Source organism: Telopea speciosissima, chromosome 1 (assembly GCF_018873765.1).
Source record: "Telopea speciosissima isolate NSW1024214 ecotype Mountain lineage chromosome 1, Tspe_v1, whole genome shotgun sequence".
NCBI lineage: Eukaryota > Viridiplantae > Streptophyta > Magnoliopsida > Proteales > Proteaceae > Telopea > Telopea speciosissima.
Window position 1 is genome coordinate 21653843 of NC_057916.1, and position 15614 is coordinate 21669456.

General features: G+C 43.7%; 1 protein-coding gene across 1 annotated transcript in view; it reads left to right on the forward strand.

Annotated features, from left to right (window-relative positions):
• Positions 1-1644: 1644 nt before the first annotated feature.
• The window catches only part of LOC122669809 (protein DEFECTIVE IN EXINE FORMATION 1), a 36204-nt gene continuing 22234 nt past the window's right edge, over positions 1645-15614 (forward strand). The window contains exons 1-7 of the mRNA XM_043866666.1: positions 1645-1892; positions 2213-2323; positions 2606-2688; positions 3169-3286; positions 3389-3549; positions 3883-4388; positions 4507-4577. Coding sequence (XP_043722601.1) covers positions 1744-1892; positions 2213-2323; positions 2606-2688; positions 3169-3286; positions 3389-3549; positions 3883-4388; positions 4507-4577 — 1199 coding nt within the window. The 5' untranslated portion in view covers positions 1645-1743. The remainder of the gene's footprint in view (positions 1893-2212; positions 2324-2605; positions 2689-3168; positions 3287-3388; positions 3550-3882; positions 4389-4506; positions 4578-15614) is intronic.

Consider the following 15614-nt stretch of genomic DNA (forward strand, 5'->3'; position numbering starts at 1 on the left):
CATAATTTAATGGTTAAAATTTATTTATGACTGTTTCTTTCTTGCAACGTGGGACAGTGGGATCATGTACGAGAACACAATGAACAAAATTGTAGAAGGGTTAGTCATTTGGTCTTGAACAATTGCAAATGGAAATTACATGACTAACATTGTTTCGATTCTAAAATGAAATCTGAATTTTGGGAGTGATCCCAAACTTTCAAGTCTAATTACAAAATTGTTCTATGTTAAAACACTGTACAGTAATGTGAGAAGGGGTATATATACTTCACTAGGCATAGTGACAAGGAAGAAAACCCATATACAATTTTTTTTTCAAATCTTTACCCAATTTTCTTTTAGTAAAACCAAACTAATTTGTTTGAGAAAAAATGATTGCTGTAAGGGAGGGGATTGTTGCTCTATATAGAGCGGATAATTATTTGATCCGCAGTCTGCACACATTTCTTGTCATGTGGTGAACTCAATGCTGTTCAAATTTTATGAACAATTAGAACCTGAGCAAGGTTCAAATATGTGGAATCGACAAGATGATCAGCCTAATCAGCCAATTCTGATTCAGTTGGGATTGGTCAATAGTCGGGGGAATCAACTTGAACCCTATAAATCTATTATGGATCAGCAGTTTCGGATTGACAAGACTTGGAGATCAAGCTTGGCCGATTCGATTCTGATTCCTATTTCAACAATGGGTCTTAGAACTCTTATCCCAAGGTTCCTAGCGCATGTATTAAGTTTCAATTCAAATGGAGTTGACCAAAAGACAACATGGAGGGCTGAATAATACAATAATGCTTGGGCATACATTGGATGCATGGAGGCTGAGTAATACAAGAATGCATGAGCATACATGGGAAGAGATAGATGATTCAATATACTGAAAGCAGTGGTGCACCCAGACACAAGAGCGCAAGAAATTAATGCCCAACCCCTTCTGAAGTAAAAAATTTAATTCGTGTTCATGCCCGTTTACGTTCTCATAGGCAATGTGCTAGTGCAAGGCCTACATGACCAAGCATCGATCTCAATAAACAACTAATTTTTTTTAAGAAATGGAAAGAATTTAGTTATAAAAGAGGAAATTACATCCTATAGTAAAAATGACCTACAACATCTTTATAAATGAGATATCGCAAGGGCTGGGGAAATAAATCTATATAGAAGTCAATCAGAGTGGAAGATTGTACATGGTTAGCAAGTCAATTTGCACAATGATTTCCTTCCCTATAACAAAATGCGAAGGAGGACTTTCCATTCTCCAAGAGTAGAAGCAAGATTTTTAATCTGGTGAATAATGTCTCATGAGCTAATGCCGAATCAACTTTCTACGTGTATAAGTAGGTGTGTGGAACTACGGATGTGGATTGTTGTGTGCCGTTCGATCTCCATCTCTTGGATCAGGCGGAATCTGTTTGTCGTACCAATCAGATGGACAAATGGTTCTAATCCGACGTCTTCAATCGAAGGACGACCAACCTTACCGTCCTCCTTAGAAAACTCCGTCTGTAAAATATAACTGTATCAACCATCAACGGACAATGGCCAATGCTTGACAAACATTTCCCTCTCATAGATCCGAAATTATTCAGAACCCTATCTAGGGTTTTATATCGAGTTCTATATCGATGATCCCTGGGCATTCTTCAGAATCATTGTTTAATTCTTTACCAGCTGTTCCTTTAACTTCTTCAGTTGGTTTCCTCAACTGAGAACGGCAGAGGTTCTTGTGTTGGCGAGGATCCGATGAAAACGACAATTCTGCTGCTTTTTTTCCTTGTTTCTATTTCTTTGAATCTCATTAACGGCGTATCTGATTCGCAGCCAGATGAGACGAAGAAAAATAAGTTTCGGGAACGAGATGCAAGTGATGATGCCCTCGGATATCCTGTCATGTGAGTTCCACACTTCCACCCCCACTCTGAATTTGTTCTATGAGTTCATTTCAGAACCGGAAGATCCAATTAGACTCATACTTACTGCACATTAGGGGTGTTACCGATGAAGCTCAATTCATAATTTTTTTGGGCATCTGATGATTCAAGTGTTTCAGGTTTTTTTTAAAAAAAAAAAATTTATGGAGGAGGGTGATGGGAGGTGGTTTATGTTCGTAAATTTTGTGGGTTATTATGAATTAAGATGTATTGATGTAGCTGGTATTCTTAAAATCTTCTTCCTACTTTTGTAGTGGTTAATGCGTCATTTTCTTTTGTAGAGACGAGGATGCTTTGTTAAACACAAAATGCCCTCGTAATTTGGAACTAAGATGGCAGACGGAAGTCAGCTCTAGCATATATGCAACCCCTTTGATTGCCGATATCAACAGGTGAATGCTTTTCACTCTTCAGGATACGGTGTAGCTAGCTGCTATATCTAACTCAAATGAATTGTGTGTGTGTGTGTTGGGGGGGGGGGTATGTGATACTTGTGTTTGCCTTCCTTTCCCCAAATGTTTTATCATGTGGCATTTGAATTGCTAATATCCAATTAATACACTCTCAAAATTCCTGGACCGATACTATTTTGGGGTTTAAATTAGTAATTTTGGATTGATATTATATGAATATCCATTCATGGATTTATTCTGATAACCTATTTTGAATCTCAGTGATGGGAAGCTCGACATAGTGGTGCCATCTTTTGTTCACTACTTGGAAGTGCTAGAGGGTTCTGATGGAGATAAAATGCCAGGTACAGTTTGATACTTTACTTTTTTATTTATTTCATTTGAAGCTGTATTTGTACACATTTTAAAGCACCATGGAGGTTTTATCATCTCCTTTGTGTTTCTCTTTACTATCCTCAATCAATATCTTCTTCCACTGGATACTAAATTACTAACTGCTTACAATGTTACAAATTAATTAACTAATGGAACCATTGACTTAGACCATGAGGGAGCGGTATCTGTATTTTACACTAATTTATCTTCTAGTGACATGTTACCACTCCCACCCAAAAAGAAAAAAAAATGTTTAAATAAATAAATAAAATAAAAGGGACTTTAGACATGACGATGATTATGTTTTCTCTTCTAGTAGATTTATTCTTTTCGTCAATCAAACACTCAACTGGCAGAAATGTAGTGCAACACACAGACACGAAAAGAAGTACCAGTTTTAAGAATGCTCGATGTAATAAATCAATGTCTGACATTTTTGTGTTTGTCAGGGTGGCCTGTCTTTCATGAGTCAACCGTTCATTCCACTCCTCTCCTATTTGATATTGATAAGGATGGTGTAAGAGAAATTGCTTTGGCTACCTACAATGGTGAAGTGCTTTTTTTCAGGTAACAGTCTCATTACTGGTTGTACGAGTAATTTTTATAATGTAGTATTTGTTGAGGTGCATCCACTCCTAACTCAGACTGGTCCTCCTTGTTTTGTTTCAGAGTCTCAGGCTACTTGATGACTGAAAAGCTGGAGGTACCTCGGCGGAAAGTTCGTAAAGACTGGTATGTAGGCTTACATACAGATCCAGTGGACAGATCCCATCCAGATGTTGATGATAAATTGCTTATTCAGGAGGCCACTGACATGAAATTAGCATCTCGTAAGTAATTAACTGTTTAGATAACCTCTGTAATGGCTTAAAAGTGAAGTCAGATATGGAGCTCACTCCTATGCTTTACCATGACCCATCTATATTCAAGGTGTTCAAAGAGTCAAAATTTTTTAGGAGCTCGTATCTGTGTGGTAGGCTCTTATTTATAATTCACATAATTTTTCTTCACTGTTGCACAATAACAGTTTTTTCAAATTTTGTTTAAACTGCGGAGGTGGTGGGTGAAGGACTTTCAGAATATCTGTTTGAAGCCTATGTTTTGCCATCATCAATAATTATTTTAAGGGCACAAACTATCTCTATAATTGTTGTTCATCGCAGAAACCAATGGAGGTACACCTGGATCAAACACCACCATCCCTTTGACCATGCAAGATAAGCCGGGCTTCTCAGTGAATATGTCCCACCCAGAGAATGAAGAGAAACTAAATTCTACTCAGACACAAATAGACATTAAACTGCCAAGTGGAATGGGTAATTCATCTGGAGATGCTGAATCAACAGGCACCATGAAAACAGAGAATGTGACAGTTTCAAGGAGGCTTCTTCAAGTTACTGATTCAAAGGGACAGGAGAGTGGCTCCGAATCGAAAGCTTCTGATGGGGATGTGAAGGGTGCAACTGTTGAAAATGATGCAGCTCTGGAAGCAGATGCTGATTCGTCTTTTGAGTTATTCCGCGATAATGATGAGCTAGCTGATGAGTACAACTACGACTATGATGATTATGTTGATGATTCCATGTGGGGAGATGAGGAGTGGACTGAACAGAACCATGAGAAAATAGAGGATTATGTGGATGTTGACTCACACATCCTATGCACTCCAGTGAGTGCAGGCTCTTAGATTTGTGTGTTTGGTTAAAGATGTGCTTAATCATCTTCTTCTAAATAGATGGAAGTAGTGATAATTATGTGATTAGTAGTGATAATTTTGTTCTCTGCAGGTTATAGCGGATATTGACAATGATGGGATATCTGAGATGGTTGTTGCAGTATCGTACTTCTTTGATCATGAGTAAGTTATCTTCTTCCATGCTAGATCTCCATTCTTTCTCTCCTCTATGCTGAAAGTTTTAAATTCAAAATCTGATAAAATTATTCATAATCACTCTCCTGCATTTCTTGCTTACATCATAATTATATAATCGTTGCCATTATCATTTATCAATGATCTTAGTGATCATCTTTTCAGCTTTACGCTTAGCATGGTGTCCTGAAATTGAACACTGGATACCACATACGCAGTTATTGAAGCATATTATATTCAATACTTAAGCCTGACAAGTGACAATCACAGTCCCATCCGTATGGTTATGTCTTATTCATGTGGCATCTTTCCATGAAAGGGTTCAGTTAGGGGATTCTGTTGTTAGGGTTAGGTTTTCTTGATTGAGATTGAGAATTCCCTAATTTTTTAAGTAGTAATGGATTTTGAAAAATTTTGGAATGGTTTAATTGAAGACGGCTTTTTTATGGGTGGTAATAGGTTTGGTGATTCATATGAGTTTGGGATTAAGTTGGTCAATTGAATAGGGTGATGGCTAGGATATAGTGGATGTGGTTATGAACTTGTGATGGAGTTTAGGGGTTTTGGGGATTTCAGTTGGAAACATTGGTTTATATGGATTCAGCTTTAAAATTAGTAAAATAAAAGTGGGGGAAAAAAACGTTGAGAAGAGTGAAAATAAGGATAATTCTGTCAACATCATTTCAATTCATTGATGGAGCCACGCAATTGTACTGGTCACTGCCATGTTGCAGCCCAAATATCAGCATAGGGATTATAAAAAGGGGCTGGTGCCAAAAAATTCAAGGGAGGAATGCATGTAGAGTCGGGGCTAAAAATGTACTTCAGAAAATTCAGTTGGTGGGCCACGTTGTAGTTGAGGTTGATGTTTGTCTTAAATTTTCGTTATCCATCTACAATATAATAATTAGCTTGAAACAATGTGGTCAAAGGAAGATTATAAGATGTGGCATAGCAGGTGAATGGCCCAATTATCAACAAAATTCATTTGCTGAAATTTCAAACCAGAAAACACCTGTTCTGTGGCATGGAATCAAGATGGCCAAACAATGTACAAATGCAAGGAGTATGCTAATCAATTAGAATGAAGAATCCCAGTTCACAGGTCTACAGAGTTTCAGTCCTTGTAAATCTATGGGATAGAGCAGATTCACAGAAGTCCGTTGGAGCTGCAAAGTTTCTTAAACAAGCAGAACCAGTGAATGAGGTTAATACCCCAGAACTTTTACCAGATTCTAATAATTGTACTGTGCCACTAGATATTGGGATATTTCTCAACGGAATGAGACGATCCAGTCAAGGTAGAAGAATGAGTAATTCAAATGCCTTCCATTGGTTGTCATATTTTGGTTTCGTTTGATGGTGTGGAAGAGGGAACCGAAAAAATCATCAAGGCTAGGAAGGAAAAACTGATTCAGATAAAAAGAAGAAAAGTTCAGTTCAAGCAAGTTCTCTTAAAGTTGATAGGAGGAAAGAAAAAATTTCAGTGGTCTTTGATTTGTGATGAAGATATTGACGCTAATACTAGAAGATAGAGGAGGGCTCCACATCTCAACAAATGAAACTTAAAAGTTTTATGTGACTTGTGAGCTTAGGCTCAGACAAAAAGAAACATGCATTCCTGCTTGGGTGCAATTTCCAATGCAATTTTGGCCTGTTTAAAGAAATTATGCTTCATTTCATCTTAGTAATATGGACAGAATTGTTGGGGGCGGGGGCAACAGTTTTATCTTCAGTGTAGAATCATCTTTGGTGCTACAAGGGAGATTGCACTGATATGAAACTTGGTCTTTTTGACGTGATAACTGAGCCACTTTGGTTTCACGTGTCAATTATTTGCAGATCTTTTTGTTGTTTCAGCTAGAGTCCTTAAAGAGAATTGTGAAGCTTTGAGTAGAAGCTAGCTGATGTTCCTGTTGATTTTGTCATTGTAATTATTATTACTACTTTTATTACTTTTTACTGATTCAGATTAATATTTTGTCTAATGACATCATTGTAACTGCTTGGGGGGTTGTTGGGATTATGGCTGTTTTCTCTCCCTAATCCTTAAGGTTAAAAAAAAAGGAATTGAGATCCGGATTGGTATCGGCCTGGATCGTCCACTTTCTGGATAGGTATTGGATCAGTCCGAAATTAATTAATTTTTTAAAGAAATACCAACGAAACAAAAATGACAAAAATTCCAGAATCTGGATTCTTTCCCTCCCCGGTGTCACGGCCTTAGACCTTACTAAGCAACCGCGCCGGCACTTAGCACTCACACTAGCACTAAGTCAGCCTTTCCACAACTCTAGCAAGGGACTTGGGAAGAGAACTTAGAGAACACAAGAGAGTTTGAGTGAATGGAACTTGTATTGCACTAGAAAGCTTGAGTACAAAGCTTGAATACTAACTTGCTTGATGCCTTGGCCAAATGAGGCCACCTCTATTTATAGGCAACCAAGCCTACAATGAATGGCTATGATATTTACATGTGTCCTCCATCCAACGGTGGAGAACCTTCTAGAATAGAGTCTAGAATAATCCTAGATATTTACAAGAATGCTCTAGAAGCTTGCTAGATCTTTCCTAGCTTCTAGAGGTTCTTCAATACTTCTAGAATGAGTCTAGCCTCTTCCAAGTATGGAGAGTTCTAGACCTTGGTTCTTCCTTGCCCAAGGTCCATGTCAATGGGCCTTGCAAGTCTTAGCTGGGCCATAATTAGGCGGGTCGTGACATTCTCCCCACCTAAGTTGGCGACGCCCTCGTCGCGTCCTCCTCGTGGAACCTTCGTATTTGCTCCCGAAACTGCCATAGAGAGTCCGCATGTTCCCAACTTGCTTCGCCTCTCCGGTAGCTCTTTCCACTTGACTAAGTACTCCCTACTAGGAGGTACTCCTCGCTTCGCACAACTCGGCCTGCGATCATGTACTCACCTCCTTATCGTAGGAAGTTGTGACACTCATTGGTGCCCCTTGACGTTCCACGGCTTGGGTCTTCCATGTCTCCATGATAAGGTTTTAGCATGCTTGCATGAAAGACCGGATGGATCTTGAGCTTAGGAGGTAGGCTCACCTCATAAGACACCTTGCCTACCTTCCTTGTGATTTCAAATGGGCCCTCGTATCGACGAACCAGCCCCTTGTGTACCTTCCGTAAGGACTTGAATTGTTGAGGTAGAAGCTTCACAAGTACCATGTCCCCAACTTCAAACCTAGCTGGCCGTGTTGTCTCGCCCACTTCTTCATCTTCTTAGTGGCTTTGTAAGTATGACTTAGCCACATCCACCTTCTTCTTGCCACTCCTTGGCAAACTTGAACGCCGATGGGCTCTTCCCTATGTAACTCGTCATCACCGTATGTGGCGTTAAGGGTTGCCGCCCGTGGCAATCTCAAATGGACTTTGATTGGTTGCCTCGCTCCTTTGGAGATTGTAGGAGAATGGGCTACATCAAGCAACTTAGCCCAATCTCGTTGGTTAGCACTCACGAAATGCCTCAAGTAAAGCTCCAACAAACCGTTGATGCGCTCATCATCCATCGGTTTGTGGATGGAAGCTTGTAGAGAGAAGTGTAGTGCCGACCCATCAACTTGAACAGCTCCGTCCAAAACCTCCTGTGAAGCGAGGATCTCGATCGCGATGATCGATCGTGGCACACCCAATACTTGACGACGTGCTTCAAGAATAGTCTTCGCCTCTTCCGCCGTGCAGGTCTCTTGGTGCCGCCACAAACGTGCCATACTTAGAAAATCTATCCACAACCACCATGATTGACCCACCCCCTCTCGACTTGGGTAGGGCATCGATGAAGTCCATGGAGACACTCTCCCATGCTCTCTCGGGTATTGGGAGTGGCTCCAACAATCCCCAGGTGGTTGTTGCTCCACCTTATCTTGTTGGCACACAAGACAAGTCTTCACATAGGCCTCTATGTCATCACGCATCCGAGGCCAATAGTACGCCGCTTCCAACAATGCTCGCGCTGCTTGCCTGGGCGACCAGCCCATTTGGTGTCGTGGCATTCCCAACCAAATTTCTCCTCAAGTTGTTCCATTTAGGAACATATAGTCTTCTCTTCTTGGCGTAGAGCAAACCATCTTGCTCCCAAAACCTCCGTGTCTCGCCTTCTTTCGAGCAAGTAAGCTCTTAGCCACCGGGTCATGTTGTAGACCTTCCTTGATCAAGCCCATGAGCTCTCCTTCCGGTTGGCTAAGGGAAGCTAACTCCGCCTTTCTACTTAGCGCATCGCCCACCTCGTTGGCCTCGCCGCTTGTACTCAAGACGAAGTCAAATTCCGCCAAGAAGTCTTGCCATCTAGCCCGCTGGGACTTAGCTTCTTCCGGGTCTCGAAAGTAGCTAGCGGCAACATTGTCCGTCTTCACCACGAACCTCGACCCCAACAAGTAGTGCCGCCATGTTCTTAGGCAATGCACCACCGCGGTCATTTCCTTCTTGTGGACGGTGTATCGCCGCTCCGTGTCATTGAGCTTGCGGCTCTCATATGCAATGGGATGTCTTTCTTGCATCAGCACCCCTCCATTGCAAAGTCGGATGCATCCGTATGCACCTCGAATGGCTTGCCATAGTCCGCAAGGCAAGCGCCGGTTTCTCCTCGATGGCCTTCTTCGGATCATCAAAGGCATCCTGGCATGAGTCCGACCATTCCCATGCCTTGTTCTTCTTTAGAAGATCGGTGAGTGGAGCTGCCCTCTTTGAATACCTCAATGAACCGCCTATAGTAGTTCACGGCCAAGAAAAGACCTCGCCCAGTAACCTCAGAGGTGCCTCCCACTCCCGTATAGCCTCGCACCTTACTCTCGTCCATCCTTAGTGTTCCACCCTCAATCTTATGCCCTAAGAACATCACCTCCTCTTGGGCAAAAGAACATTTCTCCTTTTTAACATATAACGATTGTCCTTTAGCACCTTGAAGACAATCCTCGATGTTGCACATGTTCCTCTAGGGTGTTACTATAGACCACGATGTCGCCTAAGTACACCACCACGAACTTGTCGAGGTAGGGATGGAAGACCTTATTCATCAATGTGCAAAATGTGGCTGGTGCATTGGTGAGGCCAAAGGGCATAACTAAGAACTCATATGAGCCATACCGTGTCACACATGTGGTTTGGCTTCATCTCCTCGGCCGATGCGGACTTGGTAGTAGCCCGACCGCAAGTCTAGCTTCGTAAAGTACCTGCCCCACCAAGTCTATCAAATAGATCAGCTATCAAAGGAATGGGGTATTTGTTCTTGATGGTTACCTTGTTTAGCGCCCGATAATCGATGCATAGTCGAGTGACCCATCATGCTTCCGTTGAAAGAGAACCGGGGCGCCATATGGAGCTTTGGACGGGCGGACGAACCAAGATCAAGTAAGTCCTTTAGCCGCTTCCTTAGTTCCTCTAACTCGGCGGCGACATTCGATAAGGTGCCATGGCCGGTGGCTTGGCACCGGCTCCAACTCGATCGCATGATCCACCTCCCTCCTAGGTGGAAGTCTCTTTGGCGCCCTGGTGGCATGACATCCTGAACTCCTCAAGGACCTTCTCCAGCTTGGGCAACACCTCCGTGGGGCTATTCTCCTTTCTCAAGTAATGCCGCAAGGTAGGTGTCTTCCCCCTTTTTGACCCCTTTCTCCAATCGCATAGCCGAGAGTAGCTTGGGGCCTTCTTTGGTCCTGCGACTGTTGGGACCATGCATGGTCGCACCTTCTTCCATGATGCACACGGTCTTTGATGAATGGCATGGGTATAGCCTTAACCCCTCCTTAAGAACTCCATACCCAACACCACTGAAAATCATCCATAGGCACCACCGACAAGTCTATGTTGCCTTTCCACGCCCCGATGCTCATCTCGACCCCTCGAGCGACACCTTCAATGGGACGAGCTTGGGAGTTAACCGCCTGAGCCATCCTCCTCCTTGGACACCTTTAGTCCAAGCTTCTTTGCCTCCTCCATTGAGACAAAAGTTGTGTGCGCGCTGTGTCGACCATAGCTCGCGAGGGCTTCCCGTTGATGTGCACCTCCACATACATAAGCCCTTTCCGAGAGGTAGTGGCCTTGACCTCCGTCGCCTTGGCCTTGATAGCACCCAGTTGTTGTAGAGACCCCATGTGTGCTTCCTCTTTACCCTTCTCCAATAGGGCATTGAGAGCTTTCCTCTTGGGGCAATCCTAGCCCCAGTGTGGCTGTCACACAAGAAGCACTTGTCCCTGGGTGAACTTATCCTTCTTGTCAAACTTGGCCTTACCCTCCTTGCTTGTAGTAGCCTTACTACTCCCTTCCTTGGGAGGGTATTTCTGGGACCTTTCTCTCCCCACCATTTCCTCCATTGCTCTTCTTGGCCTTAGCGTATCTTCTCTCCTGAACTCCACCAATGACTCGCGTGCTGCTATGGCCGAAGCAAGATCTTGCACGCCTCGGCGTTGTAGTTCTTGCGCGGCCCAACCTTGGAGACCATCCATGAAGTTGAAGAGAAGTTCTTCATCGGTCATACTAGGGACCTCAAGCATAAGTGTTGAGAATTCCTTGACATAATCCCTAATCGACCCAAGTGTGTTTCAGCCTTTTAAGGCTCTTTCTAGCCAAGTAAGCAGCATTTTCTCGGGTAGAATCTGCTTCTTTAATTCCTTCTTGAACTCATCCCAGTGTCTATGGTGCATGTACCTCTTTCTATGTCGGCATGCCTCCTTCGCCACCATAGAGTTCTTGTGTCGGTGAGGTAAAGTGTTGCGGTCCGCACCTTAGTCGCCTCGTCCTCGAGTGCCATCGCCTCAAGTACCTCTCCATGTGCCACACAAAGTTGTCGACTTCCCGCGCATCTCTCTTCCCATCGAATGGCTTGGGCTTTGGTACCTCCACCCTAGGTACCTCACGCGAGGTAGTGGCTCCCGCCGCTGCCCTCCTACACATTGCCCAATCCGCTTGTACCTCATCGATGCGAGCATCCATCTTGGCCAATGCTACCCATACTGAGCCTAAGCCGGCAAACTCTTCCTGTTGGGCGTGCACTATGGTGTTGAGAGTGGTTTGTAGGGACTCCTTGAGCTCCCCATTTGGCCCACTAGCTCCTCCTTGAGCTCCATCATGTGGCCTTCGAGCTCCTCCCCACTTTGCTCCACAACATCGAGGCGCTCCTTCACCTCGGCCGTTGCTAGCTCCACCCGAGCTAGGCGTGGCTCCATAGCTCCACTAACGCCCACAGACTTGTCCTTGCCCTTCGCCTCTCCTTGGTGGGAATGGCCTCCCTCCCACGGGCTTGCTCACACACCATCATGTCTAGCACTTCCGATTCGTTAGCCATGATGTCGAATCTACAAGTATCTTCCTCGCAACCAAGCTCGATACCACAATTGTCACGGCCTTAGACCTTACTAAGCAACCGCGGCACTTAGCACTCACACTAGCACTAAGTCAGCCTTTCCACAACTCTAGCAAGGGACTTGGGAAGAGAACTTAGAGAACACAAGAGAGTTTGAGTGAATGGAACTTGTATTGCACTAGAAAGCTTGAGTACAAAGCTTGAATACTAACTTGCTTGATGCCTTGGCCAAATGAGGCCACCTCTATTTATAGGCAACCAAGCCTACAATGAATGGCTATGATATTTACATGTGTCCTCCATCCAACGGTGGAGAACCTTCTAGAATAGAGTCTAGAATAATCCTAGATATTTACAAGAATGCTCTAGAAGCTTGCTAGATCTTTCCTAGCTTCTAGAGGTTCTTCAATACTTCTAGAATGAGTCTAGCCTCTTCCAGTATGGAGAGTTCTAGACCTTGGTTCTTCCTTGGCCCAAGGTCCATGTCAATGGGCCTTGCAAGTCTTAGCCTTGGGCCATAATTAGGCGGGCTGTGACACCGGGCTCCTTTGCCCTGCCCCAGGCCCTGTCCGAGGGTTTTAAAAAATAGAATTGGGATCCAGATCGGTCCTGATTGATTCCGATCCAATCCGGATCGAATCGGCCTGGATTGGCCGCTTTTTTTAACGGTAGTGGATCGCTTAAAAAAAAAACCAATGAAACCAAACAACAGAAGTTCCAAAATTCGAATTCTTCCTCTCCCCAGGCTCCTCAGCCCCTGACCCCACACCAGCCTCCGTCCCCTTCCCCTCCCCGCCACCCCACCCTCTGCCTTCCTCCCCTTTCCCATGCTACCCTGCAACTCTCTCCCTCTACCTCTCCCTCTCCGTCTCCGTTTTCGTCTCCCTCCCCTTCCCCCTCCCACTGCAACTCCTCCCCCCTTCAGCGACCCACCCCACCCCTGCAACCCTCCCCTTCCTGAATCCCAACCCCTGTGCCCACCCCCTCATTCGTCAGCCGCCTGGCTCCTGTACCTTTCCCAACCTCCAACCCTTACTGCCTATCTACTTTGACCGCGAACGCTCCAGAATCCAGATCCATATATCCAATGTCGGTGTCCTTGCTGTCTCCTATGGGCTGTTCTGCCTTGTTGCTGGCAGGGGCCTCGCTTGGGTCACATAGTTTTATAATATGATGTATCTTATCCATTACAAAAACCCTCCTATGGGCTGTTCTGCCTCAATTACTTCTTTCCCAGGTATGTATAAAAACTGCAGAGAAATTGACTCACAAGAAGTGAAGTAGATGGATGGTTTTGTTGATGTTCAAAAAGCTTAATAATTTTTTACACAATCATCACCTATCAAGTTTTCCTTTTTCTTTGAAACAAGTTAGCAGCTTGAAGCCATGAGCTAATTGATTGTTGATTAACTGATATACTTACGTAAGATCAAAAGTTTCATGGATAGAATCGGTGGAAGCAAGCCATAAGCTGATTTATGAGAATTTATTTTCCTTCTCTTTAAGCAGTTTCAGCGTCTCTCTCCCTCTCCTCTGTCTGCGACACTCCCTTCCCCTCCCCTTCCCGGTCTGCCCCTCAGTAATGTAGTCCTAGGTAGGTAGGAGACCTACTAGGAGCCAGACAACAGGATCAATCGCAAAAGGGGTTGCTGGTTCGAATGGACAGCACTAGGATTTAGGTTAATTCTAGGGTTTAGGATGGGAATATGGGAATGGGTCTTATATGGCTTTAATATGCAGGTCTAGGGGGTTATTATGGGATAAAAATAATTGGATTTGGGAAGGTTTTAAAATTCTGCAATTCTGGACAGAATTGAGTTGTAGGTTTTGGGTTTAATGGAGTGGAGGAATGGAGGGGATATAGTGGGGATTATGGACTGGGTTTAAGGTCGAGTGTAGGGAGAGGTGTGGGGGGATATAGGCTGGAAGTATGGTTCAAAATTGATGGCCAGATCTGTAGTTATAAGGGAGTCCTAGTTGAAGTAGGAGTTGCAGGTTTAATGGAGACGAGGGTTTGATGGATGGAGGGGACTGTGGATTAGGTCTAAGGGAAGATGAAGGATGATAGAAGAAGGTTTAAAATAAGAAAACAGGTTCAAACTCACTGTATTGCAGGACAATGGCAGCAGCTTGATGACTTGAGAGAACCTCCCGATCTTCACAATGCAAGGAGTCGCAGGAGTCCACCTACCCTTCACCACCTTGAGATCCACAAGGATATACACTCACAAAGAGCAGCAGCAATGGCAGCAAGCATAAAGCTAATTTTTATTAATCAAATTCGTATCTAATGCTGGCCTCCCTTACAAACTTATATAGAAGACTAAAAAATAGACTTAGAAACTAAAAAGAATGGTCTAACCCTATCCCTAACCTATTAGGTAACTTAAACTGACTAGGAAACTAGAATACTAAAGGAAATAGACTCAAAACATGGCGGGACTTATAGAGTCCTAATCTAGCCCAACTTACATCACATGACCACTTAACCAAGTCACATGATCACTTAAATTGAACCAATTGAATGCAACCAATTTGAACCGGTTCAATTAAAAAACATAAAAATAAACTAAGTATTGGGCTAATCCCGTATGCAACCTATATACCCATATTTTAGGCCCATAAAAGTGGCCTATTACATTAGAAACCCATGGGATCAAAGGCTCAACATGTATGTAACCCAACCCTAGACTTATTCCCAATGAAACAAGCCCTATTTGTTGACGAATCTGCATCACTCCGGCTTCCCTTCCCCTCCCTCCCTGCACACTCGTTTCATCTGGTTTTAGATGATTTTTTTCTTCCAATTGGTAGTCTGACACATGGCCACCATGCATCGTGCTCATACCATGTGTCCACCATAATTTTAAACAGATTGGCCAGATCATCCCACCCTGATTGGATCATCGATTATTATTTGATCCACCTAAGACCGTTTCAAATTGGGATCCGTCATGGCAGATTCTGATCCGGATCCGCCGATTCGACTGATCCGAGTCTGATCTTTAACACTGCTAAACCTCTGACGCGATTTCCTTCCCTCTCCTTCCCCTCCCCTTCCCCCTCCCCCTCCCCCTTCCCTTGTCCCCCAAAACAAATTCAGACTAGATGCATATCATCATGTGGTAGAATAAAGCTTTGGTAAATGGTGGAAAAGTCAACAGTTTTGAGAACAATTGTTAGATGAAAATGTAAGGGTAGTTCAATACATGATTGGCCATAGGTTTAAGATGGGGCAACACATGGCAAATCCAGTGAGTAACCCACCTATCCATGTCCACAATGTACAAATCATCCTTCCATTCCTGTCAAGGAAAGCTTTCTTGGTGAAGTGATCTATGTTGAACTCACACAGCCATTGAGAGGGAAGTGAACCAGTGACAGAGAGCTCTCTAAAACTTTTCTTCAATTGGGGGAATCACACACGTTGAGCCGGCAGACATTCACAAAACCATCACATAAAACACACCACAAAGAACATCCACAAGACAAGATATAACGTGGTTCACCAAGATGGTATGTCCACGGTGCAAATGGCTATTTGGACTACGACTCAAATCTATCCTGGTTATAATACACAATACGCTTCAATTCAGCAGCACCCACTGCTAGGACCACCCAATTTATGTGGCATCTACCATAGAGGACACCAATACACAATTTATATAGCATCTACTAAAAATGAGCACCAACCCCCTCTATTAAGCACCACTTGA